Source organism: Exophiala bonariae (assembly GCF_035927105.1).
Source record: "Exophiala bonariae strain CCFEE 5792 chromosome Unknown scaffold_9, whole genome shotgun sequence".
Taxonomy (NCBI): Eukaryota; Fungi; Ascomycota; class Eurotiomycetes; order Chaetothyriales; family Herpotrichiellaceae; genus Exophiala; species Exophiala bonariae.
Window position 1 is genome coordinate 382,360 of NW_027042484.1, and position 27,559 is coordinate 409,918.

General features: G+C 49.6%; 7 protein-coding genes across 7 annotated transcripts; 4 read left to right on the forward strand and 3 right to left on the reverse strand.

Moving 5' to 3' along the window:
• Positions 1-105: 105 nt before the first annotated feature.
• LTR84_012972 (uncharacterized protein) lies at positions 106-2,784 on the forward strand (the record flags this gene model as incomplete). The annotated part of the gene is made up of 2 exons (XM_064856477.1): positions 106-307; positions 362-2,784. 2 exons carry the CDS (start codon positions 106-108, stop codon positions 2,782-2,784), a joined length of 2,625 nt encoding a protein of 874 aa, XP_064707653.1.
• An 845-nt stretch (positions 2,785-3,629) lies between these two features.
• On the forward strand, positions 3,630-7,589 carry LTR84_012973 (uncharacterized protein; the record flags this gene model as incomplete). Its single annotated transcript, XM_064856478.1, has 1 exon — positions 3,630-7,589. One exon carries the CDS (start codon positions 3,630-3,632, stop codon positions 7,587-7,589), a length of 3,960 nt encoding a protein of 1,319 aa, XP_064707654.1.
• An 855-nt stretch (positions 7,590-8,444) lies between these two features.
• Positions 8,445-13,724, reverse strand: LTR84_012974 (uncharacterized protein; the record flags this gene model as incomplete). Its single annotated transcript, XM_064856479.1, has 4 exons — positions 8,445-10,733; positions 10,786-12,795; positions 12,870-13,540; positions 13,610-13,724. 4 exons carry the CDS (start codon positions 13,722-13,724, stop codon positions 8,445-8,447), a joined length of 5,085 nt encoding a protein of 1,694 aa, XP_064707655.1.
• Positions 13,725-14,002: 278 nt separating this feature from the next.
• On the forward strand, positions 14,003-15,964 carry LTR84_012975 (uncharacterized protein; the record flags this gene model as incomplete). The annotated part of the gene is made up of 1 exon (XM_064856480.1): positions 14,003-15,964. The coding sequence occupies one exon, from the start codon at positions 14,003-14,005 to the stop codon at positions 15,962-15,964; it is 1,962 nt and encodes a 653-aa protein (XP_064707656.1).
• Positions 15,965-16,106: 142 nt separating this feature from the next.
• Positions 16,107-17,165, reverse strand: LTR84_012976 (uncharacterized protein; the record flags this gene model as incomplete). The annotated part of the gene is made up of 1 exon (XM_064856481.1): positions 16,107-17,165. The coding sequence occupies one exon, from the start codon at positions 17,163-17,165 to the stop codon at positions 16,107-16,109; it is 1,059 nt and encodes a 352-aa protein (XP_064707657.1).
• A 4,145-nt stretch (positions 17,166-21,310) lies between these two features.
• On the forward strand, positions 21,311-24,436 carry LTR84_012977 (uncharacterized protein; the record flags this gene model as incomplete). The annotated part of the gene is made up of 1 exon (XM_064856482.1): positions 21,311-24,436. One exon carries the CDS (start codon positions 21,311-21,313, stop codon positions 24,434-24,436), a length of 3,126 nt encoding a protein of 1,041 aa, XP_064707658.1.
• A 1,549-nt stretch (positions 24,437-25,985) lies between these two features.
• Positions 25,986-27,423, reverse strand: LTR84_012978 (uncharacterized protein; the record flags this gene model as incomplete). Its single annotated transcript, XM_064856483.1, has 4 exons — positions 25,986-26,655; positions 26,722-26,818; positions 26,882-26,988; positions 27,056-27,423. The coding sequence occupies 4 exons, from the start codon at positions 27,421-27,423 to the stop codon at positions 25,986-25,988; spliced, it is 1,242 nt and encodes a 413-aa protein (XP_064707659.1).
• Between the last annotated feature and the right edge of the window lie 136 nt (positions 27,424-27,559).

Below are 27,559 nucleotides of genomic sequence, written 5' to 3' on the forward strand. Positions count from 1 at the left end.
TCACATCCCCTATTTAATTCTCCTGCGACGACTTGACTTCTTTCCCTCACTGTACCTCTTCTCATCCTGCAACTTCCCAAGATCTTCTTACCGCTTCCAGCCAATATGCTGATCAACTGCATTCTACTTTTCCTGCCCTGCCTCGCCTTGGCCGCTCCGAAACCCCCTGTCGTGGCTCTTGAGGCTCGGCAAGCTCCAGCTTCGTCATACTGGCTCTCCCAAATCCAACGCCAAGGAACTGCGGCATTCGGTTCTAACTCTGCAGGCTACAAGGTTTTCCGCAATGTCAAAGACTATGGAGCAATTGGTAAGATCGATCTTCGTCTGCTCTGATCTGTCAAACAGGAGCTAATTCTACTAGGTGATGGCGTAACCGATGATACCGTTGCTATCAACAATGCTGTTGCAGATGGTACTCGATGTGCTTTCAACTGTGACAGTTCCACCACTGTTCCGGCAATAGTCTACTTTCCCCCCGGCAAATACGCCGTTTCGGCCCCCATCATTCAATACTACTATACTCAATTCGTTGGTGATGCTCTCAATATTCCCACTTTGCTCGCTCTTCCATCTTTTGAAGGTCTCGCTGTCGTCGACACCGATCCTTATATTCCTGGAGCAAATGGAGCACAGTGGTACACCAACCAGAACAACTTTTATCGCCAAATGCGAAACTTCATCGTTGACATCACCCAGATGCCTGAGGACAAGGGCGCTGGTGTCCACTGGCAGGTTGCACAGGCTACTAGCTTGCAGAACATCGTCTTCAACATGCGCCCTAAGAGCCCCACCAACCAACAACAGGGTATTTTTATGGACAATGGCTCTGGAGGCATCATGACTGATCTCGTATTCAACGGGGGCAAATATGGCGCCTTTCTGGGAAACCAACAATTCACCACCAGAAACATGACTTTCAACGGATGCAACACCGCCATCTTTATCAACTGGGTCTGGGTTTGGACCTTTAAGTCATTGAATATCAATCAGTGTGATATCGGCATCGATATGTCCAACCTGGCCAACTCCACCAACCAGACTGTCGGCTCCGTATTGATCTTTGACAGTATCATGAGAAATACCGGAATAGGTGTCAAGACTTCCTACAACGCCACCAGCCGTCCTGACACTGGCGGCACCTTGCTTATGCACAACGTCGACTTCCGCACTACCCAGATCGGTGTCGTTGGTGCCAACGGTGTCGATCAAATCCTCCCTGGCTTGGCACTCGTCGATGCCTGGGGCCAGGGTGATCTGTATCTGTCTGAGCAATCCACCAATGGCACTCAACCAGTCAAGCGAGCACCACAAGCAGTATCATCAGATGATTCGAAACCATGCACGACATTCACAACCTCTACATTGGTCTTTACCTCAACTGTCACGGCCAAGCCTGCGGTTGCAACTGCTCTCACCACTGTCACTGTGTCTCCTTTACCCAGCACCGCCAACGCCAATGGTTCATCAGCAACATCTTCCAGCTCAACCCTTTCGAGGAATAGAACTGACACCGCTGCTGCCACCTCGATTCCCAGCACTTGCGCGGTTGGTGCACCTCCCTTTACCGAGGCTCGAGTGCAACAGAAGTTGCTCGCACCTTCTCTTCCACCTTCTCTGATTGGGACTTCGGGTGTGTTTGCTCGATCCAAACCTCAATATGAAGATGTTCCAGTCTCGTCCTTTATCAGTGTCAAGTCCGCTGGGGCTGTGGGTGATGGAGTTACTGATGACACACTGGCCATCCAGAACATTTTCAACAACGCTCGCCCTGATCAGATTGTTCATTTCGATCACGGAGCATACGTGATCACCCAGACGGTAGAAGTACCGTCAACGATTCGAATCACTGGTGAAATTTGGCCACTAGTCATGGCGAAAGGAGCATTCTTCAGTGACAGCAAAAACCCTCAACCCGTTTTCCGCGTCGGGCAAACTGGAGATACTGGATCTGTTGAGATCTCAGATTTGATATTCGAGACCATAGGTGCTTTACCGGGTGCGATCATGATGGAGTGGAACGTGGCACAGATCAGTCAAGGATCGTGTGCCATGTGGGATGTGCACTTCCGCATCGGAGGGTCTGCTGGCACTCAACTCCAACAAGATACTTGCCTCGCCAAAGTTGCCGGGTCATCTGTCTTCAAGCCCGAGTGCGCCGGATCATTTCTCATGATGCACATCACTCAACAAGCTACGGCTTATCTCGAGAATGTATGGTTTTGGGTCGCTGATCACGAACTTGATCTTCCTATGCACAATCAGACCAACATCTACAATGGACGTGGATTGTTAGTGGAAAGCCAGGGCCCTGTGTGGCTCTGGGGAACTTCATCGGAGCATCACCAACTCTACAATTACCAGTTCAACAATGCTCGAGACATATTCATGGGGGCGATTCAGACCGAGACAGCATATATGCAATCGGCTCCTAACGCACTGGATGGCGGCTTTCCTCCCATTGCAAGCTTAGGAGATCCCATGTTTGATGACTGCACTAACGATGCATGTAAGAAGACCTGGGGACTTCGGATCGTCAATTCGCGAGATGTGTACATGTACGGTGGAGGGTTGTACAGCTTTTTTGACAACTACGATCAAGACTGTCTCGAGACCAACTCTTGTCAGGAAAACATGGTGGACATTCGCTGCTCGGATAAAATCCACTTGTATGGATTGACCACCAAGGCATCGACAAACATGGTAAACGTAAACGGACAGCCAGTTGCACTGCAGTCGGATCACACCAACATGTTTGGACAGACGCTGTTGTCTTTTGAACTCTGAGACGAGAGTGGCCCAGTGAATTCCAAGTGAGATGGGGACAACAAAATTCAATTTTGGACCATCTAAGGCTGGAATGACCATGGGTTAATGAAGCCAACTAAATAACAAAAAGCTTTGGGGATGGCAAGCATTGCTTTATTTTGCTTTGATGAGGTTGGGAGGGACATGAACATGTCAATAGTGATAACCATTGCACGATATGATGCCGTTATGATGGAGCTTTATGGAACAGCAATTGATTTCCATACTCGCAAGACGAGTATCAGATACTTTCGAGACCCTGCCTGCGTGCAACAACCAACTGGGTATCTAAATAGTCAAATCAGAATTGGTTTGAGCACCAGTCCAGATCGATATACTGGTACGAGTGGTTCTTGGTAGACTTTAGGGCAAACACTATGGAAACTAGGCCTGTCTAGTGGAATCCGGGGGACGACCAACCACGGGGTTATGTCCCTTTAAGCGAGGCCACTGATGGCACTAACACGCTAGCCACACTGGAGACTAACTTCTCTCGGAGCTCGGGGGACAAAGCGCCGATGTTCGTCACTGCTTTGACGTCCCTCCCGCATTTTTGCACCACATGCCAAAAAACTTGACATGGTTCCTGGTCACCTTCACTGCTCTGCCTCATAAATCTCAGGCTGCCATTCAACCCGCATCGTCAATTTTGGAATATCTTGGTTTCACAATATTTTTTACACATCCCCGAGTGGATCTAATTGTCCTCATGCCCTCACTCGCTTCCTGTCCTTCTCTCTACCACCCTCAAACCAGTTCACCCGTTCTTCTCTCTACATGAACACCGATTCCCCCGCACTCACTACGCGAAGAGGCGAGCAGTCATGACCTTGCGCAATCCCGAGCGCCTGTTCATTCAGGATGTCGACGACTTTGATGACGATGACACTGAGAACAGCCCATTACAACACATAGCACAAATCGCCTTCAACCAAATGGCGTTCGTTACAGGCAACCATCCTCCTCGATCCGCGTCTCAACCTCCCACCCGCACCCCTCAGACACCGAACAAAACCGCCATTCAAATTCCCGATTACCCAGATGTAGTCCACCCCGTCTTCACAGACTTCGGACCCGAAACTCTTGGTCAATATGTCCGTCGTGAAATCAAGAACTTGCGGTCCCAAACCAATTCGGCATCCTCCAAAGCCAAAGGCAAAGGACGAGCGCAGCCTCAAACCTCCCCTTCCAAACAACCTCGAGTCTCGAAACTTGCAAAGGCTCCCAGCACTGTCAGTGGTGGCCTGCGTTCAAAACTTCTTTCTGCCAGCCTGGCATTCCCCTCTTTCGGAAAGTCGCAGACCGAGCCACCCCAACTTGCAACATCCTCGGACGAAGCCGGACCGATCCAGCAAGATGAGAGCGGAGAGACTGCAACTTCCAGTGACGCTGGCGTCCAGAAGCGTTTGCAGGACTCAACTAATTCCTTCCCAGAAGTGAACACTATTTCGGTATCAAGCCCACGTCGTTCTAGTCGATTGGCAGTGAAGGGCACATCTCTTGGAGGTGATCCTACCCTTTCCTCGCGCATCACGGAGAATCCCACTGGTTCTGATGGGCCTCGATCATCCCTACTGCTGACCAATGATTCGAGAACATCAGGCTTCGAAGCCCATACCAAGAGCAAGAGGGAGGCTGTCAGAGCTGCGAATGTTGATAGTGCGAGCATATTCGAAGAGACGGACGACCGATTTGATGACCGCACTAATCAAGCACGCCTCAGAAAGTCAGCAAGTCGTTCCAATGACGTTTTCTTTCCCATTTCTTTGGAGGAGGACTCTACACAGTCCCAGTCCGGCAGTTCTCAGCCCGGCCTTGCCTTGTCAGATGATGCTCAGATATCCGGTGTTCGTGATTGCATTCCGGAGACCCTCCCACCGTACTTGAGCAGTACCGTGACGCCACGGTCGACTACCAGTGCCGCTAAGTGGGCTCCTCCTGCTTTCGACTACAGTCAAATTGTACCGGAGTCCATTCCCAAGTCTGTCATCAAGACCTTCTCCGACTCGGGTCGCAAGCAAAAGCCGCGCCAGACAGGAGCAGCAGCCGAACTCCGGGGAGGTTTGGATGCACACACTACCTCCACTACAGGAACCACTTCATCGGCTGACACCGGAACGAATGAGGGGGATGGCAAAGAGAAGATAGTCCGACCTACCATGGAAATATATCCTCGCGTTCTCCCACAGACTTCTCTGTTATCCATCATGGGTCCACAGACCAGACCTCCGCAACTTCAAAGTGCTGGAAAGGGGAAATCATCTGCCAGTGCACTTTCACAGACGACTCCTAGCGATAGTCTCGAGCGCTTCAACGCCGACCTTTGGTTGAATGTCACCAAATATCTCTCAACTCGCGATGTTGGCAATCTTCGTCTGGTCAATACTCGAGTCTGTCAATCCCTATCGTCTATACAGTTTCGAAATGTTGTCATTAACTTTGACAAACAATTCTTCGATAACAATGGCGGTAATTGGAACGGTAGATCCGGCGACCTTCCTCCTAATTCTATGTTCGAGAAGCATGGTGACAATCTGAATCAATTTGGCATTGCGTTCGAGTATGATCTGGTCGGCCTTTCAAACGCGAAAGCCAAGGTCATTGAAAAAGAGGAAGATGCATGGTTTGGTAAATTCACCTGGCCTACTGAGCAGTATCCTCGATTTCCAGAACTGCAGCAAATTGAAGATCTGGTGGATCACAACCGCCCTTTACTTAAGGAAGCCTTCAAGTTCATCACCAAGGCCTCCGAGTTAGGTCTCTGTATCGACAGTGGTCATGGCTGGCTTGAAGGTCCAGATATCTCGGACATGGCCCTTATGTCTCGACGTGCGACCAGAGGTGGCAAGATCTTTGGTAAGACTTTCCGAGGTGAGGATATCTTGGACAAGCTTTGTCGCAATGAATACTTCAAATGGGCGCAGAAGAACACCATCAACGAAGCAATCAAGTATGTGATGCAGACTCGTTCGCCTTCCAAAACTGCAACCTTGACAGAACTCCAGTCACTTCAAAGTATTCCAATCCGGGAATTGGAGAGTTTTCGGTTCCAACACGAGCAGCATGACTTTGATGAAAAGTCACATGTGGGAGGCACCCCTACTACCGCTGCGCACGGTATGGGCAACCCAAATGTATTGAACTGGGCTGCTCACTTCAATCCGGCTGCCCAGAATCCCGCTCCACATCACCCACGTATGCTAGGCAACGTTGCAAATCGTCGGGCACCTCCACCAACGAAACCACAGTGGCCGTTGATCTTCAATGGTCATAACATTGCAGCCGAGATGGGAGGCCAGTGTGCCTTTATCCAGAACAGAACTTTCCTTCCTGCAGCCGCCTCTCTTCGTCCATGTGCTCTCACAGAAGCCCAGGCACAATGGTTAATGGAGACCGTCTGGGCGCAGCGTGCTTTCTTGTCTTCGTACACAACAGCCATTATTACCAACAAAACCAACTTCAAGCATATTCATACCCTACGCATTACCAAGTTGTCATCTGGTCTTCTGCCATCTTTGGAACAGAAAGAATTTTGGACTTCACTTCCAAGCTTGCAGAAGCTGCAGATGTTGATCAGCCCTGATTGGAGACAAGAGCATCTGACAGGGGATCGATTCCACCAAACAAATATGCCTATTCCGCCTCACAAAGCTGCGCAGAGATTCACCGAGTTCCTGAGAATGTATGTAGTACGAGTTGAGAGTCTCCACAGCCTTACCGTTGGCTATGTTGGAGGTGGTGAGCATGCTGTTGGTATGTTCGCACGCAATCAACACGTTCTACCTGCGCCTATTGTTTCCTCTCCCGCTGGGTGGCTACTTGGAAACGAGAAACCCAAAAAGCGTGCCGCCCTTACCAAATTTGAACACATTAGAGATCTCAAATTCGAAAACTGCTGGTTCAGTCCTAAAATGCTTGAGGAATTCATGGTCCAGAGCCGCGACACGAGCTTACATTCCTTGACACTGGACTCTGTGAGCCTGCTTACGAAACATGACTCATCTCTCGATGCATCTTTGACTACAAGTGCAAGCAATCTCCAATGCAACCACGAAAAGGAGGATTGGCTTCAAGAACAAATTCCTCATGGTGCGACATGGACGCGAGTTCTGGATAAGATCACTCCAGGCGTGACATTATTGGACCGTAAGTATGCTGTTGGACTCATTGACGAAACAATGCATCCCAAACCACCCAAGCCTTTCCGCGGCAACATTCAGAAGATTATTCTCAGCAGCTGTGGCTATGTCAAGATCACACTACCCAAAAATATTACCCCCACTGTCTTCAATCAATACTCGGCTGTGATTCATTTACTCTCACCCATGGACCTTGGCATCCGCACTCGTCGGGACCGATTCAACAAGGGAGGCAATCAATCGTCAGAAATCCACGAGCTGGCTGCCCTTGGGGCTTTTGCGCCTCCAAACTTGGGCCGCAGACAGGATCAACCCGACATCGGTCTTAACAGAACCGTCATGAACACTGCCTCCCCCGAAGGAGAAACCTACCCCTGGCTCGGCACCCTGACGCAATGCGTCCATCCCATCGAGAAGCGCGTTTTGGAAATGGCGTGGAAATTGGAATTCGGCTGGCCGGGCAATTTGGAGCGCTGGGCTGCGGTGGAAGATGGATTTTTCGAAGGCGGAACCGGCCGCTTCAGTGGCACCATTGACAAGGACACGCCGCTGCAAGACCCAACGACTGGAAACGCCGGTGACGAAGACACATCCGCCAGTGCTGATCCTACCGCCGCTGCCGATGCTTACGCTCCAACTGCTTGAAGATGGTATTGGGTGGCCTAAGCAAGTCAGCCACAGTGGCTATTTTCATCTTGTTGCGCGCGAATTGGCCGTGCTTGAATGGTGCTTGATTGATCAGATGAGAGTGGTTATCGATTGTTGAAGTGTTTTTGACCATATTGGTGGTGATTGATGGATTCCGTCGATGCATTGAATGAGCGAACATAGAACGCAAAGAGAGACACGTCGTAGCATCGGAGCTAGCTAGATTGGAGAGAGTGTCTCTATCGCTACTAGTACTTCATTCTCTCAGTCTTGACTATGTCGGCTGATTCCCTGGCTAGTTAGTTGGGTATTGCAGGTAGCTAATTAGTAATAAGTCTGCCTATATCCGTGTCTCATCGTGTGTCTCATCGTCTTCTTCTTCTTCTCTTCTTCTTCTGCCAGCGTTAGTGATGCCTGTTAACTCCCGACCAATGATGACTAACTCCTCTCCGGGAGACCCTGTGAGGAGCTCGAGAGATTAGAGCTAGTGACTTTCGAGAATCCCTCATCTGCTCAAACTCAATTTCAACTTGCCTCACATATATCTTTCGCCTGAAAAGCCAGACAGCTCCATCTTTGTCGTGGACCGTGGCGCTCTTGAGGGAAAGGACGAAGAGGCAGAACCTGCTGGATGCTCAGAGCCGGGCTTCCAAAATGCCTTTTGCTGCCGTTCTTGTTGGCAAGGAGTACTGTTTCGTGCTGGTATGGTGCTTCCCTGATTGACCACGGTTGGATTGTGACTGTGGAACGCGCTGTAATCGCCTTTAGACGACCTGACTTAGTTCAGCCTCTCTTCCCCTTCGGCAACACTCCTCGAATGATCGCCCAATGTCTGCTTCAAGTCGTCATATCTTATCTATATTTAGCAATATCATCGGTGAACTTGATCACAACAAAGCCACCATACAGGTGTCTCAGCACAGCAATCTGATCGCGGGCTAATCTAGGTCGGCCTCGGTACTGATCCGGAATCCAGAGTAGGGGCTTCGGCCCGTTATATATCCAGTCGTCTCGAATGAAAATCAGAGGTGTGTTTGGCTGGCCGCTGGGGCGCTCTATGATCTCCAGAACCCCGGAGTCACTGCGCAGCAGGCTACCGTCTTCTGAAAATGAGATGAGCCTTTCAGGGCCAGAGATAGGCGTGATTCTTTGCTGCACAGTCCCGTGTGCAGCGTCCCAGATGAGAACTTCCGCACCAGCTGATGTAGCAAAGATGGTCCCGTCAGCGGAAAAGATAGCCGAGTCGATTGATTTCTCATGTTTGTCCAAGTTCCACTGATTTTGTGGATTCCGGTGCCAGAGTTGCAATTGACGATGTCGGCTCCTCGGGTTTGTCAAGAATTTGTTCAGATCTGAAGTAAACGCAAGGATCAAAACGCCGTACTCTTCACCTGTATGTGGTATGCTTTCCACGTGCTCCCCTGATACGGTATCCCAAATTCGGATCTCGTCCCCAAATAGAACCCCGAGTTTTCTGCAATCGGGCGAAAAGGCAAGCGCTAAGGCCGGAGCTTTGTCCTGTATAGGCTCTAGATCAGTGCTATAGGACGTAGTCAAGGCATGAAGTTGGATGGCGCTGTCATCAAGGATAGTCACGAAGGCACTCTGATCCGGCGCAGATGACCTCAAACGACCCTTTATCACTGCTTTTTCGGAATCGTCTAACCCCTTAGTAGTACTAAAGATTCGTACCTCATCTTGGAAGCCCGTTAAAGCGACGATATCACCTCCCGGAGAGAAGGATGCTTTATCAAAGGCCCCATCGAACGAACGTACGCAAACGTTCTCGGATGTGTCCCAGATGTAGGTACGATCGACGTCCATAAGAGCTAGCAAGCCGGTGTTCGGGCTAGGGACGATCTCTATTACTCCGATAGAGGATGATAGAGGCTCCAAGATCTCCTCAGAAAGCCCTTCTTTCGGCAAGGCAGTGCTCCAGACTTCGATTTGACCGTTGTCCTCTGCTATGGCTACTGCTGTAGCATCAAAAGGGAAAGTGACCACAGCAAGCCGTAAGAAATCATTTAGAATGACTTTCGTAAGCAAACCCGTGTCTAGATCCCAACTCCACACCCCGTGATGTCCCGCGGTAACTAGGCTGTGATTATCTCGAGCAAAAGCAATCGATAAGGCTGCGAAACTCCCAAGCCTATTGGAAGCTAATGGTTTCGGATGCTGAAGAACGTACTTGGAACTTCTCTCGGCTGTATCCCATATTTGCACCGTTAAGTCTGAAGAACCCGAGGCAAGCATCCGACCACGTCTATCGGGGGAGAAAGTTATGGAATCAACCGATCGTTTGTGGCCTTCGAGAATACCAATGGATTGCTTGGTACTTCCGGGGGAACGCTCGCCATCAAGTGCCCATAACCTTATGCTGCCATCGATATGTCGCCACCTGCCTTCAAGAGTGCAATGGGTCGGTGCTGCCGCGAGAGTTTCCCCATCACCTGAAAAGGCGATAATCTGTGACTCGCCCTCGAAATCAAAGTTTTCTTCACAGTCACTGGTCTCAACATTCCACAGTCGTATTTTCTTGTCCGACGCGGTCGTTGCCAACATCTTGCCGTTGTGCGAGAATGCGACGCTCAAAACGCTAAGGCCGCTCCCATGGTCCAAGCTATGGTCCAAGAGTCCGGTCTCAGTATTCCAGAGTTGTGCCTTTCCTTCCATCAAACCGCTTACCGAAGCAATTGTGGCACTCGTTGGAGAAAATGCCATCATGGCTTGCGAAGTCGATTTTGGAAGTTGTGGGAGTTGTGGAAGCCTATCATAAGAAAGGCAATAAATATCGCGCTTGTGCGCACAGGTCAACGTGTCCCAAAGCTGCAGATCGCCGTCAGAGGTGAGAGATGCTAGTGTCAGATCATCCGGAGAATATGCTAACGATACAAGCGGTGAACCGGTGTCAATGGTCTGCTGGAAACCGGACCAGTGGTTCTTGCCTCCACTGACGTCCTTAATGAACGGTAATCGATCTTTCCAGAAAGAGCGTCTGATCTTGCTGAGTTGAGGACTGAAGACAAGCGGAGCGCCATACGTTTGCAAAGGAGCTTTCTCGATGATTGATCCAAAACTGAGGGCAAATTTCTCAGCGTCCATGAACCACTCTACAAGTGCAGAACTGCTGTCCAAGTATGTCTGGATAGGGTCAGCGCTCAATCAGCAAGTGGCACCTCAGCAAAGTACGTACTTGGATGACTCTTTGAAGGCGTTTCATCTTCTGAACTCCGTCGCCAAGTTTGTCCAACAGCGACACACTTTCGAACCAGTGGAGAATATGCTCCTCCATGAATTGCAACAGTCCGACGCGAGCAATTACTCGTTCTAGGTGTTGGCTGTCTTTGTAAGCTATGGAACTGAGATGCTCTGCCCAGTAAGTGCAATGGTACTCCATGGCTTGCAATGGAGCCCAGACTGAAGGTTGGATGTCCTCTGGCCGAGAATCGTATTGTTTGAATTTGCAGATGTTCGCTTTCAAGCCTGACTGCATCACACGGATCGAAACTTCGGCGATGCCCGCGTGACCGACCACCGTCCCACCCTGGAGCTCTTCAGGCTGGTATGTTAGATAGTCTTTTGCTGCTTTATGTACCACTGTCACGATCTCTCCATTCACGACCAGGAATGCCTTGCAATCGGCCAAAATGGAACGCGGGTCCAGTCTTTCCGACCACGAAACAAATCCGGCGAGCTCGGAAACGGATAGTGACCGGTACGCATGGGACACTATCGACAACACGTCCTTGCAGCATTCCAAGTGTTTGGTGCCTCCGTTTTGGAGCCGTTTCATTTTGTACTCGTAAAGCTTGCTCAATCCATAGGGGAAGTCTTGAATGCTCTTCAGCGCATAAGCGCCGGTCATTTTCTCAAGATCCTGGAATATCAAATTGACCCATAACAAGTTGTCATCAGCTCGCTTGGTAATTTGGAGCTCAATATCCTTCAGGATTTGTACATCATACGTGTCTGGATGGTCGGAATCGATCTCCAGGTCGACCAGCTTCTGTCGGATATATTTCTGAATCCTCCCCTTGTGGGTCTGGATATCCAGCTCTGTAAATACCCTGGAGATAGCTGGATCCTTTCTTGTCAGCCGCTTCAGGGCATCCACCAGCTTCACTTCGCGACGACTTGAGATCAGCCACCGGACCTTATCAGAGATAGAGAAAGATTTCGAAATGAGATCAATAAACATGCTGAGGCCCTCCTCGCACTCATCAAGGGCGTCAACAATGAAGTAAGTAGGTTCCGCGTCCTTCAGCATGCCCATTAGTATTCGCAGAATGGCTTGTTGTGCGTCATCGCCTGTGAACAAGCCCTCTTGGCTTTCGTGGAACTCTATCTCTAGGTGTGACATGAGCTTGGGCTGTTGTATCACTAGGATCCACATTAGACACCTCAGTGCCGATGTTAGGCTGTACAACGGCGTTCGAGTTTTGCCTCTACTTTGGCAGAAGAAATACGACAGACCAGGTGATAGCACCGCGCTTTGATTCGAGAGTTCTCGGATGATGCCGATGAGAAGCATTGTTTTGCCAGACCCCGCGTCGCCTTTTACCCACAGAAGTCGTCGCTGTGGGAGCGAAGGATCCGTCCAGTTCGTGAATTGTACGAATTCTTCCGCTCCAAGGATCCACCGGAAAGTTTCGTCAATCAAGTGTTCCTTGTCGTCTTCAATCCGTGCCATGTCATCTAGAGGATTCACCACTCGGAGTTTCGAGAGTATATCGCTTGTTCCTTGGTCCCGGCGGGCGGACAGAATGTCTGTGAGTGTCTTGTTGATGTCTCCAAGCAATTCTTTCGATTTGAGACTGAGTTTGACAAGTTCTTCGTCGACTTTCCTGCCTTTGACATGGTCATAAATCTTCCAATCCTTGATTAATTCGTCCTCTGCTTCGACGACACTCTTCAGTGCGCCCTCCCAATCGTCATATTCTATGAGCTGGAGGAGGAAATTGAAACCCTGGTTCCGGTAGTAGGAGCATATACTTCTCATCTGATAGAGCAAGATCGTGGTGTATAGGTTGACGACTTTTGGCTTCAATTCTGTGAGCGGTTGCTCAGTCGACGTGGCGACCGAGTCAACGCTGCACGGTTCGAGAAGATGTTGGATGACCGCCGAATACCACTCCATGCGGCTGACAACGTGAGACATGCCATCAAGATTTGCCTGTGTCGCTTTACTTGGATTCGATAGCATCTAAGGATTGAATGTCAGCCACCTATACATCTGGATGTAGAAACTGTAGGAAAATCAGGTTGTTATCAAATTACCTGAAGCCCCACACAAACACCGGCCCAAGGAATCGCAGCTGGCGCAGCTTGAGGCACTGCCATCACAACATCAATCAAAGGCTGAAGCTTCAAGATACCACCAGCCAGAGTTCCCACAACCAAAGAAACTTTGGACGACCTCTCGATCTTCGATTTTCCCGTCTTCACCAGTTGCGCCATGTATGCTTGTCGATCGACTTTCTTGTTGAGCTTGGCAGAGAGCTCCAAGGCATCGGGCAAAGTTATCTGCTCAACTGTCTTGCCGGTTTCGAGGAACTTTCGTAACACCGATAGATAGTTCTTCATCAAATCTGCGTGCTCGCTTTCGATGATTTCGTATGCTGCATCCCACAGGGTTTGAGATAGATTCGCTGGCTCTTCGATAGGCTCAATCGCGATCTGCGTGGCCGGTTCGGCAGGTGCTGATGCACTTCTGTCACCCACAGAGGCAGGCGCAAGGGCAACATTGACATTTGACGCTGCATTTGCAGGTACTATCTGGCTCTCTAAAGTTCCAGCCTTGACTGATGATGCCTCCGGTGCTGCGTTTGGTGGTGTGTTCTCGGTTCGTCCACGATCCACGTTCTTCGTTCCTACATTCTGTGGAGTAGCGGGAGGCGAGAGATTATCTTGACAGATGTTTTGCTCAGGCGTCACGATACTTCCAGCCACTATGCCACATCAATTCCATGCCGAGAATAAAAAAGTGCCTTTAGAAACCTCAGAGTTAGGAGCCGTACCTGGGTCAATGAGTGGGGCTGAAGACGAGTCTCCAGCCTCGGGCTGTGGTGGTCTTGGCGTATCTCGCCCATCCAAGCGACCTTTGACTCTAGCGAGCTTATCGCGGAATCCCATCTTGCACATGCCAGTGAGGAGCTATCTAAATACTTGAGTAATACTCTGGTAGCGAAAAGGTGCTTGGTCAACGCAATAACGAAGTCAAGGTCAATCAGGCTGGCTTGCGACCTAGTTGCCCCACTTCCTATTGAGGGGCGCCATATCCACGTTGATATTTTGTGACTTAAATTTAGCCATCACCCCGGAAAATTATTTGTTTCTTCCCAGGGCGAGTGCCAGCATTTCGCACGTGATGCGTAAGAAGTACGTTGCATATGTGACCAGTCATCTTGCTAATGACCGACTCAACTCCACGTACCTATCCTGTCGCCATCGTTGGCGGCGGTCCAGTGGGTCTAGCATCATCAATCCTGCTCTCCCTTTGCAAGATCCCCCACAAACTCTTTGAAAGGTATCCGTCGACATCGATACACCCCAAAGCATGTGGGTACAATCATCGAACAGTTGAGATCTTTCGCTTGCTGGGTATCGAGAAGGATGTCATTGAACAGCGAGCCCCAAAAGCGCTGGACGGGCATACCGCGTGGTATACCAGCTTTGGGCCAAATGGGCGGCAAATTGTGCAGAGAGACGCTTGGGGTGGCGGCGAGTATGCAGATGAATATGCTACCGTGTCGCCTTGTGCCTACTCGATCTTACCGCAGATTAGACTCGAGCCGATTTTGAAGAAGAGGGCACTGGAGCTTAATCCGGAGGGGATTTTCTACAATGCCGAAGTGGTTGAAGTTGAAGAGGCCGAGAAGTTTGTCTCCATTACAGTGAGAAGTAGTGATGGCGGTGAAACGGTCTACCGAGCTGGCTACTGCATCGCAGCCGATGGAGGACGAGGCCTCACCGACAGTCTTGGAATCGGCTGGGAAGGCGAACGAGATATCATTGACATGGTCTCGGCACACGTTCGCGCACCGCTTTCATCCCACCACCCCGACACTCGGAATTTCATCACCTGGTTCGTGAATCCGCGGTTGGGTGGAAGCATCGGCACAGGCTATCTGTACCATCTCGGGCCTTATCCTATGAAGCCTGAGACGGAGGAATGGCTCTTCGCATGTGCGCTCAACCCGAGCGATCCCAAGAGATTCGATGAGTCCGCAATGCAGATGCGCTTACTTGATACACTGCAGATTCCAAATCTGAACGTCGAACTAATCTCCACGAGCCACTGGTACGTGAACGCTCTTTGCGCAAAGCGGTATCGAAGCAAGTTCGGCACGGGACGAGTCTTCCTCGCTGGCGACGCAGCGCACCGTATCCCACCCTGGGGAGCCCTGGGGCTCAACACTGGTATTCAAGATGTACACAATCTTGTCTGGAAGTTGAATTTAGCCATCAAGGGGAAGGTTTATGACAGTCAGGGCTTCAATCATCTGCTGGACACATATGACACGGAACGTCGCCCGATCGGCCAGCGCGTCCGTGACACTTCGTTGCACAACCTCCGGTCGCATGCACTTGTCATGGACACAGCATTGGGACTATCACCGACCAATACCACAGAGGAGAACGTCAAAGCCATGGATTCGTTCTTCGACAAAACCGATACTGGGGAGGGTGAAGCGCGCCGCAAGGCTGTGGACAAGGCGCAGAAAATTCTTGATGGGGAGTTTCATGCCCTGGGCGCCGAGATTGGTTGGTTCTATCCCGATATCAACATCAATGGAGACGATTCCGGAGAAGCCACGAGGCACGGTGGACAGCTCAATGAGGATGGAGTGCTCGAGACGATTAACTACCATCCTTCAACGATCCCTGGCTATCATTTACCTCATCTGTGGCTTGAAAGAGAGCAGACGGAGGGCCCAGAGACGAATAACGGGTGTAAAACAACCCGCATTTCCACGCGAGATCTTGTACGTTACGATGGCTTCGTGCTTCTCACATCCCAGCCTGAGCTCTGGCAGGCGGCGTTGGCGACCGAAGGTGGCCTTGATATAGGCGGCTTAGTTCACGTTGTGGGTATTTCATCTGGTCCCAGCCACGAGGAGATCAAAAAATCCTCACAGGATAAGATCATGTCTGATGCTCATTCCACTGATGTCTGGAATGACTTGGATGGGAAATGGCCTTCCCTCAGTGGTTTACAGCCTTCTGGAGCCGTGCTAGTTCGACCTGATGGTATTGTCGCTTGGAGGACGCTGGAGTTCGATGAGGGAAAGCATGGTGCGCCTGGCTTCTTGAGGAAAGTTGTTTTAAGGAGTTTGTTGCTTGATGGAGCAGATACACCTGGGGAAGAATAGTTGTTGTGCATTCGTAGACATGTCTATGGGTCGTCAGATACGTTTTCTCGCATCTGAAATCTCCGGCTCTTTGAAGGGCTACCAGTAGTCTCAATGCAATGCCTGCCATCTAAAACGTTCAGGAAGCTAAGCATCACTTCATCTACTCACTCTTTGACTCTATGCCATGACCCACGACGGCCACATAGTCTTGCACTCTGCGTAACCACTCAACGACCAACGCCCGAAACACCCTAGTTTGACCCTCACCAACCGGCAAGTCATGACCCGCATGATCCAATGTGACAAACGTCGCACGTTCATAGAAGGATAAGATTCTACATGCATCCCTATATCCGACATCAGTGTCCTGCCGCCCTGTTACTATCAGTGTTGGGACGGGAAATGAGGAGCTCGATGTGGGCGGTGACTCGTGATTCCTAGCAGTTGAGTCCAAACCTCCACTAAAATCGTCGGTGTCTGTAACTCCTGATCGTTCAGGATGAGATTGAATCAGGGGCGTTTCCAAGGGCACTGTCAGTCGATAACGTGCCGGGTCATTCCGAATGGGGCCAAGTACACTAGCGTCCGCAGCTCGCATCGCTGGAAGGAATACCTCCTGGTACTTCTTCTTCAGTTCTAGGACGTACTCTGGTGTTTGGACGAGGATGTCTCCCTTGAGGATCGCACGGAGTGTCAAATCATGGCCAAAGCCGGTCTCAATCGGAAGTTCCGAAATGACGTCCGCCATGAACTTGTCGTTGCGTACGATTGGGACGAATGGGTCGACATCTCGTGCCTCGCTGTTTGGCACGATGACTGGAACACGCAGTAAGAGGCCAAGTACGCGACTTTGGTAATGGCGGGCTACTGCGCGGGCGAGGTAGCCGCCACAGGATGTGCCTGCTAAGAGGAAGGGGCGTGTGGAACCAAGTCGAAAATTGATGAACGAGACGAGGCGGTAGAATATTCCGTCGAGGTCCTTGACTCCATCTGCTGGTGTTTCGCCCATGCCTGGGAGATCAACATAGATGCGCTTGTAACGCTTGTAAATCTCGTCAGATATGGTGGTCTCCGTAAGAGTGGCAGTGAAGATCGGTTCGAAATCATAGGCTTCAGCCTTCGCCGACATTTCCCATCCTGGGATGAATAGAATGGACGCAACACTGTCAGGGCCAAATTCAAGTGAGGACAGCAGTGGTACTGATGATGTTGAAGCCATCGCTCTGTTTCCTGCCTGATTGGATCCTCCGTTTTGATGTTCGGGCTATCTACACTGTGGTTCGTTGATATTGTTGTTTGTAGATGTGATGGTGTGTTTACAATATGACTTGGCGCTCAGAAGACGGGAGCGGGCAAAGAAGGGGATTGTGAGAAAGCGCAAATTCCTCTTTCACCCAGCACATCATTCCACGTTGATGTTACGCTTATGCATCCTCATAATAAGGGAAGCAGAACGCCTTACCCCATTATTGGAACGTACTTGGTCTCAATCCCTATAATAGTTGAGCAGTCGTCGAATCAAGAGTACTTATCAAGCAGTTAGTTAGTCGACTTTACAGGCGTACAGCAGTAGACGAAGCATCCCTCGGCCCTAAGTCCTAACTAAGTAGCTAGACTGTCTAAATGGCGCCATATTCCGTGGTGTGGTACCGCGTATAAGATCATGTCTTGATAAGCAAACCATTTCGATGTGACCCGAGGACAGGGACGTCGCAGGCCATGTGGGTGCAGAGCAGACAGTATATCAAATTACTTCGTAGAAGCATCAAAATTCGCTGCTCACTAATATCGATTTCTTTCTACTCCAAGTGCCTCGTATTTCATTTTACTGTTGGCATTCGAGCCATAGCTAGGTAGTTAAATAAACTCCTAGGTACATCGCTCCAGCCCTCGGGCTATCACTCGGCTGGTAAGTCAGCAGCTGTGGGGCACTTAGTTAATTATTACATCGTGATCGGTCCGTACGGAACAGCCTAACTTCGTAGAGCCACGTTACGCTTGTGTCGAAAGGTATGTCAGGCTTAGCAGGCTTTGTTGAGTCTTGATCTCCAGACGAGTCGTGAAAAGCTTCCTTGCCCTACGAGATGCTCGTGAACATTCCAACGAGCGGGCATTAGGAGCTGGGCATTGAATCTCTGATTAGGTCATGTGTTGTCCGGCATACTGCGTGCACCATGCACGCCGCTTACACGATTATTGGACTCAAGGCTGCTCTGCGTGGAAACTGCTGCCTGGAGAGCCACCCGTCATCCAGAGTTCTTGGCCTGGTAGAGAAACCAGGTGCACCAGGGTTTTCTATTCAATGTTGCGGATTTCACATGGGAGCATTGGAAGAATTGCTTACATCGTCAAGTAATTTCTTCACAAGTAATCGATGAATCTACCGAGTATATTTGATCAATCACTTAACTACTTCGTCGTAGCTTCGACCGAGCGTTATGTCAGGTACCCCATTTGTCAAGCAATTAACTATTCACTAACTTGATACCCGAGGTATTTTGTAGGTATCTTTACGAGTTAGGTACTCCCTACCTGGCTAGCAATCTCGCTGTTGTGGAGTCGCGAGTTACGACTAGTTACGAGTACCGAGCATTGTTCCAAAAGGTTAAATTCATCACTGAGCTTTTATAAAGTGCGCGAAACAACTACATTTTTGTCATCAGAACTTTGGTGTTTACCTGAGCGAAGCTATGCGTGATCTAAGAGAAATTCGCACTCAACGTGCTTTAGGGGACCAAGCATCGACGCCTTGAATTCAGCCAAGACGACAGTTGGCAGAGATGATGGTCCCAAGCCCTCCATCATCGTTATTGAGCGGCTATGTAGCCAATTACATGCACGACTTGAATATATGGTGATCACCGCCAGAGTGGCCATTCTCCTCTAGATGCTTCTCCTTGGATCGACGCCTCAAGTCATTGTGCGAACTCCATCGCGTCTCAAATCACTCGCGTCGATTGAAACAATTTGTGCACAGATCAGTTCCCATCCTCTTAGAAGGAAGTCACGAGACAGATAAGAATGGAGTACCCAGCATTGTGAGCTATATACCGCCATCCGGCCTGCGAAGAGCAATGACCAGCAGGACCTCTGTGGACACAAGACAGAATCTTCTCGGGATGGCCGGAGCAGCTGGCGTGGTGTTCTTGTGCTGGTATCAGGCTGACCCAAGGCAAACACCATACAACTGCCTTCAGAACTATTTCTGCCTTATCCCAGAGGAGGTAGGCCTCGTTCATACATAATTCGTCTCCAATTGGGTCAGTCAGAGGGACAGCTACTCCGCCCTCTGGCGGCATCGGATGAAGTGTGGCAGCCACAGCCACGGCTTAGGATCAAAGCGGTTAAAGCAATGCCATTTTGCGCAGAAATCTAGAATGGCAAACACGATCAATACCATACTAAAACCTTTAAGTAAGTCATATCTGTCCTACTGGGCGCGTTCTTGAATTATGCGCTCGAGGAGAGATGTTTGTTTTGACGTGAGCGCTCGCCATGTTGTCGCCAAACTCTGGAGTTAAGCACAGGTTGCGTCTTCAATACGAGGCTATCAATGGCCGAGGGGGTTCGGCAGCAGCCATTGACATCATCCTTATCGGGGGTGCTAGCGTTTCTGCGAATCAAGACAAAATCGGGCGTTTAGCACCACCTAATCTTTTTCAGCACCTTCCAGTTCATATACCACAGGCTAGATGTTTGATCTACGACCACGATCTAACGCCTGGCAGCTTGGCTGCTTCCACCATAGGAGATGAAGGCGAGAAACTGCTCGAAGCATTAGAAACTTGGAGGGAAGCTACATCAAGCGTAAGTCTCAGCTACAGAATTCTGATCTGATGTTGTTATTGGTAGTCTTAGCTCATGCGTATGATTCAATACTCATCACTATCTTGCAGGCCGACCGTCCCTTGGTTCTCATCGGGCTCAGTTTGGGTGGACTTTTAGTCAAGAATGCACTTGTGCGAGCTTGCGAAACGTCCTCGGCTCATCCTATCGTTTCATGCCTTGCAGGAGTTGTCTTTCTAGGGACACCGCATCCGCAAACAACCCAAGCCGCGGGAGAGTTTCTCACCAGGCTGTCCAGTTTATCTACTTCCGACTTCTCTTCGAGCCAAGCCCCATCCTCGAAAGCCTACGCCCATAAGCTCGAAAAGTTAGAGATCAGATTTCGAAGTATCCTGAGGTGGTCTCTTCCTCAGCTACGGGTTGTTTCTTTTTACGAGACTAGAACCCTCAATGGATCTTTGGTACGCGAGGCTGATCTACACTCACTCACGTCACTGACAAGCATCTAGGTCGTGGGCGAGTCGGATTGTATTTTGGAACCATTTGTCTCTATCCCGTTGGATGTGGACCACAAAGTACGTGTTCGGACCATTTAGATAGAGCTAGACTGACTATCAATAGCACCTAGCTTCATTCGAAATACCCACACAACCGGCTTACATTATCCTCGTCCGCGAACTGAGAAGACTGATAGCGATAGAACCAAAGCAACAGCACAACACCAAAATACCCACCCTTGCACGTGACATAACCTGCGACACCACCCTTCACGATTTAGGCTATACGCGTCAACATGACACAGGACTTGAAAGCTGCTCGTGCTCAAGGCTCACACCGGCCTACGCTGACACGTGTTCCTGGATATTTCAAGAGACGAAATTCAACTCCTGGTTAACCGAGAGCGATCGAACCACCTTTTGGATACAAGGAAAACCGGGATCTGGAAAATCGACCCTAACGAAATATCTCGTTCACAGTCTTGAAAAAAGGTTTTTTGATGTGAATTCGGCAATTGTTCTTCATTACTTTTTTGATGGAAGACCGCATCATCTCGACCACGCAACTACACGCTTACTTGTCTCTTTGCTTCAACAGTTGTCGGTCAAGCCTATCGACGCATGTACCTCAGGTGTAGAGCAAGAGATACAATCTCTGAAGCTCAATTGGCCTAATGGCTTTCGGTCTTGTAGGGAAATCCTCCGGCAACACTTGCACCATGAACTCCAGGCTTGGTCGCAGGTCTTCCTCCTTGTCGACGGATTGGACGAATGCAGTCGCGCTGAATTCACTGATGTTATCGACTTGTGCCAGAGCCTGGGCAAAGGAGAGCAGTCATTCTCTATGAAGTTTCTTGTTACTTCTCGGGGATGGTCTGTACCGTTTAGTCACGAGCATACAACATTTGACTTGGATTCTGAGAATCGACATACCGCTTCAACTTTTATTCAGCATGAACTCACACACTTCCCATCGTTGAAGAATGACTGGCAAGATATCCAAGTCTTACTCGATGGGATTCAGGAAAAGACAGAGTATAACTTTCTCTGGATGTTGCTGATACTTTTGCTACTCAATCTCATGTCTAAAGGTCGCGACCACACCCCAGAACAGCTCTTCAATCTTCCGACGACTTCAGGAGGAATCCACAAAATGTTGGCGACAGAATTGAACGAAAGATATGACGATATGTTGCAGTCTATTCCCAATGCAGCTCAGACACTTTCCTGGGTTGCACTAGCCGTACGTCCTATCTCTTCACTGGAAATGGAGACTGCGTTTTCATGGATAAGATGTACCACAATCTCTGAACCAGTGGCAGCCTCCAAGATGCCAGCTCAATCTTTAGGCCTTGCTGAACGTCTAAGCAAGTCGACAGGGGGTTTACTAAGAATTTTTTACAGCCATCGGGGCTCTACAATTCGTCTTGCCAATGAATCGGTCAGGGATCCTCTCCTTCAAAGCAGAATGAAAGAACTCAGTGTCCCATTGTCTGAGATTTCCAGAGGAAGGAGTATGGTGCATCTTGAGATGGCCCGCACTTGTCTGCAATATATGCTTTCAAATGTGGCGACAGTTCGAACAGCACAAGAATTCCCCTCAGCCATATTAGCACAGTATCCATTTCTCGAATATGCAACAAGCTACTGGGCAGCACACGCCAAAGCTGCTAATTCTGGCTCTATCAGCGACGATGAGTTTCTCCGCTATTTCCCCTGGCCTACAGATGCAGAGATGAATCTTGTTGGTCTTGCTTCTTCCATTATACATCTCAATTTCGGTACAATGACAGAGAAGTACTCAACTTTTCTGCACTACGCGGCTTACTGCGGACTCGATAAACCTCTCCGAGCAGTTATGTCAAATCGTGGGAAGCATGAGTATAATCTTGATATCGACACGCGCACTTGTTCTGGCAGAACTGCACTCCATATCGCGGCTTCCATGGGTCACTGGTCGGTTGTCAATTATCTTTTGAGTCGAGGTGCAAATGTCCACGCAAAGGATACAGTCTATGGTAACTCTATCTTGCATTGGGTCGCACTGTCACCGATGACTGAAGGCAAGATTCAGTCACTTGAATACCTCATTCAAGCTTCTGCGGATGTCAATGATACCTCAAATGGCATGACGCCGCTAGCACTAGCAGTCGCTTATGGAGATACAACTGTTACCTCAGCTCTGCTCAAAGCCGGAGCTCACCCCGATGGAATGGATCGCCATCGTGGACTTACAGCGCTTTCTTTGGCGATCGTTCACAAACATGTTAATGTCATATCTCAGCTGTTGGACGCAAATGCTTGCCTGAAATATGGTGACATCAAGACGGGCTTGACTCCGCTGGAGATAGCGATCGCGACGAAGCAGCACGATGTCGTTTTCATGCTCCTGAAAAAGGGAGCCGGTGTCTCTCTGCCGACGCTGGCACCGGTACCACAAAATCACGGAGCCGGCAATCAATATGATAGGGATCGGATGTGGCTCAACCGAATGCTACTCTGTTTCCGAGATTTCGCAGGATCCGCTTTCGTTGAACGTCCAACCCAGCCCGACAAAGCCTCCGCTGCATGTTCGAATCAAAATATCAAACCCACTCATCACCCTTCATCGATCAACAGTCGGAAAAGGACAAATCGTGATGAGTCTGATCAGCAAGAGGAAGAAGATGATGATGACGAGGATCATTCGAAGCGTCCTAGGCGCTCTACAAATCTCCCAGAAGACAAGGCGGACGATGATGCCGAGCGCCTATGCCCTTACTACCTTCGCGACAAGCGGAAACATCGCGCCTGCAGAAAATCCACGTTCAAGAAGGGCAGACTTCATCACGTATTGGAGCACCTTAAGAGAGTTCACTACAAATCAATTTGTATGAGATGCAAAAGAATCTTCCCCAATGACACTGAATTGAAGGAGCATTCACAGCAGAAAGAACCATGTCCATTGAATATGACACGAAATTACGAAGATGGCTATGACCTAGAGCAACACAACCTCCTTCACGCTCGGAAAAGGGGAAGTGAGGAAAAATTGGGGTCAGATGGTTTCTGGAACCGTATCTGCCACATCCTCTTCAAGGATTATGATGAAATCAAGGAGGGTTTAAACAATTCAGGAGCTGCTGATATCTCCGAGAACTTGCAGGGCTTCGAAAACTTCATACGCCAAGATATACTACACAATTCTTCGCTAAGACAAAGTATTAGGGAGGTAATTGGTAGGACCGACGAGGTAGCTGAGACAACGATTTTGAAGGCATTTCGCGACCTTCCTGATTCCTTCAGCGAGAGATACCTGCAGCGGCGAAATGCAGTCCCAGCCTCGGCGTCGAGTGGCCTCAGTCTGCCGCAACCAAGATTATTGGAACATGTCTCTACGCAGAGTATGACACATGCGGACCCGAGCAGCGATGGAGAACGGCACTCGGATACCTACGTCTCACAATCTAGCCTCGACACTCCGAGATGCGGCTATCGACAGCTCCCAGTGCACTCGATCTCGTCAAGGGGACACCATGGACCTCCTCTATCGATCGAGTCTTACCCTCCTCGACCATCACTCCCAATCAATCAAGCGAACCCAGTGTATCCCATTCTCGCTCAGTCTCAAACACCGTTTTACAACCCTAATCTACCACAGCAGCAATCTCTACCATATTCTCCCTGGTCCTATCAGCCTCAGCCGGGATACACCACCGTGCAGCCATTCCTTCCCGACAATACCATGACATATCATAATCCATGGAGCGGCTACTATCCGGTCATGGAAAATGGGTTTAGCAGTTCGAACCAGCAAACCAATCCGATCCCATTCGACATGTATGGATCAAGTAACTCGCATGGGCCGATCATGAACAGCATTGGGCAAGGGGGAACAAACACATTGCATGCAATCAGAAATCAAAATACCTCCACACAGTCGAGTTATGCCGTTTCAAACATGGCCTCCGACCTAGGGATGTCTCATACCTCGGCCACCTCTCAATATCAGCCGGCAGCCTCAGATTCAAGTGCCCTGGACATCCTCCAGCGGAACCTGGACAATGCTGGTTTGTCTGAGCTCGGTCCATTCGACCCAGGCGAGCCTCCAAATTCTGCATCGTCTCCATTCAGGCTTGACGAGGAAGGTGACCAAGAGGATGTTGCTTCATACTCTCCAGAACAGTATACCGGGCATGGGGGAGTTTCAAACACTCCGCGGTATTGAGAGGCAGGGAGTGAAGTGAGAGGAATGCTCAAAAGTTCTTCAAGACCCTAGCGTTCAGGAGCCAGCTATATACACCTGGGCTACGATTGATTTAGTGCCCGAAAAAGGGTGACTGGTACTTGTGGGATTGCCACGCGCCTTGATATTCTCACAGACTCGAAGATTTTTGGCACTATGTTTCCAGATTGAAATAACAGTCCGATATGAAGTCGACACTTTCATTCTCTAAAATCACCGAAGCAAATCATTTTGCAATATTGAGCAAAGTCACCGCCAGCACTTGGCCAAAATTTCTCATATCCGACAGGGTCTCCGCTCAATCACATTGACGTATCCCTCAGTCCTTTTCCTCAAACCCGCATTGTGGAAGTCTGCACCTAACACCGCCTTGCGCTGGTCCCCACTTCCCTCATACAATCTATCAAGGACATGGTCTCTCTCCTCGATGAAGCGATGCATCACCTCCTTGTTGCCTGTCTCTATCCTCGGTTTCCCCCGGGGTTCTCTTTAGCACGATACCCACATTAGTACCATGTCTTTCTGGAGTTTCGTTTGGATTGTTAGGTAGGATTGGCTTACTGGCTACTCTTCGCAGACAAATTCATGTGCATGGAAGAAGTTTCTGATGTTGCTTTTCTTGTGGAGGTCTTCTGTTTTGTGTGACTAGACATCTTGTGGCTCCTTGGGGACTCTTGGTGGTTCATGCAATGTAGCTGTTCGCGCGATAGACTTCTATCGCTCTGGCCTCTTGCTTGGAGATTTCTGAGTGTATTGATCAAATTGACGTGGTGTTGGTGTCGAGAAAATTCGTTTGGAGTTGAAGTTTGGGAAATTTGCAGACGGCACATAGCAAAGATTATGGATATTTATACTCGCGAGCTCACAGGTGTGAGCAAAATAGGAGAACTAAATCCTCCGTTTGGATAGACATTATGCGCACCGGGGCATTATTGGTACGGTGCCTATACCAGATCATGATTATACGATATCTGGCAGACTGAGCGTTCATCCCGTGCGTACCGGTTGCGCTGACAGCGAACTCTTGGGCCCTGGTTTTGTCGGTGCGTGCTTGCCACTCCTTTGGCCTCTGCCAGTTCTAGCAAAAGCAGGACAACAGCATCACTGCGAGACTCTGCCATTTCTCGCACAATCTGGAAGTGGCAAACAGGCCGCAAATTTCAAGGCCGGGTAGCTATATGAAGCTCACACTAAACCCTCTTAGTCAAGACATATCAAGCCAATCGTTGTAAGTACATAGTGCAGAAAGACGTTCTGGAGGGATATGGTGGTCGGAAGGATCCAGGACTACTCGGGAGAATTGGTTTGGCAGATTAAGTGTAAGAGACAAAAGTGGTGATTGGGCTCCCACATGACGAGCATTATGGTGTAGAGTCATATAGTAGTCCCAAGGTAGTAAGTCAGGTTTTACTTGGCATGAGAAAGAATTGAGAAGAACCTGATAATGGAAGTTCAACAGGTGCAACATATTTAAGGGGGTTGTTGGAATTGAGAGCTTGAGTAAACTAACTAATTACTGGAATGGGGTAAATCAGAATCTGGGTAGCCCGAGCCCTTCCCTCCGGCCTGTCGACGCAGGATCTAGATATGGTTTCTCTCCAACGCCCGAAGCGCGGACCCCGGTTCGGATTCCGTCGACGAGATGTGTGTCGGGCTGTAATTCAAGAGTTAGATGTTGACCTTCGAAATATGGGATGTGTAATTTGGGATCAAGGAAGGAAGCTGTGTCCAACTCGGGAGAAATGTGGATTTGAACCCAAATCAACGAGTCGTGGACAAGGGGGATCAGAGGCGAACAAAAAGCACGAAGTCCACTTACAGTAGCAGCATGCAATGTACAAGCATTGCTCCAGATCGCACAAGCCTGCTTAGTCCAATGCATGCGGGCGATGCAATCGTGATTCCTCGTGATCAGACGCATAACATACTCGCGGATCATCTGGTCTTCGTAGCCATAGACGTCATCAATGCGCGACACATGCAAACCGACACCCGCGAACACCGATTTCCAGCCTGTGACTGGGTGCGTGCGGACAACGGGGTGGTGCGGCGCAAATTTATCGCCGGCGTTCAGGGGCGAGCCTCGTGGGGAGACGAGTTCGTATCCGCCAGCCTCGACGGCGGAGCGGAATACTGGCTGGGCGCATTCGGCTGTCAGGCTCTCGAGGAAGCGTTGCATTGGTGGGGACATGCGGTCGTAGCTATCCAGGGGGTAATTGTCAGTGGGTCCAGTTGCGGTGGTAGAGAGGTTCTCCGGGGGTTCTTACATTTCATAGCCAGAGACCCAGAGTGTGTCGCCTCCAGCCGGAGGTGTGTCTTGCATTCGGAGGAAGCTGAAGTCGGCTGGACATTCTTCGAATAGCGCTGTCACGAGAACTATATCAGCTTACCCCTCTCATCACACCCATCGAGGGCAAAAAGACTCACCGTCAGAATGCCACTCTCGACTGAGATCTCTAGGCTCGGAGCTGGCATCCGGACGATTCTTCATCGTCTTGTATAACTTCTTCATCGCTTCCGAATTGATAACATAACTTGAACGATAGGCGTCAGACCGCTAACGTCCAAATCGCTCCATAAGGCAATGATGATTAAACTCACATATTCTTATCCGTCGTCCCATCCGCCATGGGAATGTTATTAGGATCATTGAAAAGTGGATGAATGGCCAAAGTGTGGTCCTTTGGTCTCGTGGTCAAACTTCCCAACAACTCGGTGATCTTCTTCTGCTCATCAATGGTGAGGTCATCCTGTGGTGCTCTGAAGAACACAACGCCTCGTTCACAGATCGTTATGGCCAAGTCACGGAGTTGTTCCTCAGAATTCGACGCATTGAGCATATCCTTCAGCTTGGCTGTAGGATATTCACGGCCGATTATTGGTGACGAGTCGACATATTCTAGGTGGTCGATTGATCCGGAGTTTGTGAGACGCTGGCTTCGCAGTTTTAGTGCCGAGACTGATCCCATCTTGTCGGATATATGTGTCTTTGCGATATTGTAATCTTCACTATCGGGCGAGGTGTTGTCTTTTGTCGTTACCCTTTCCTTGAGAAAATCTTCCTCCTGCGTCAGGATTTATTTGCTTGGATACACACTTCAGTAA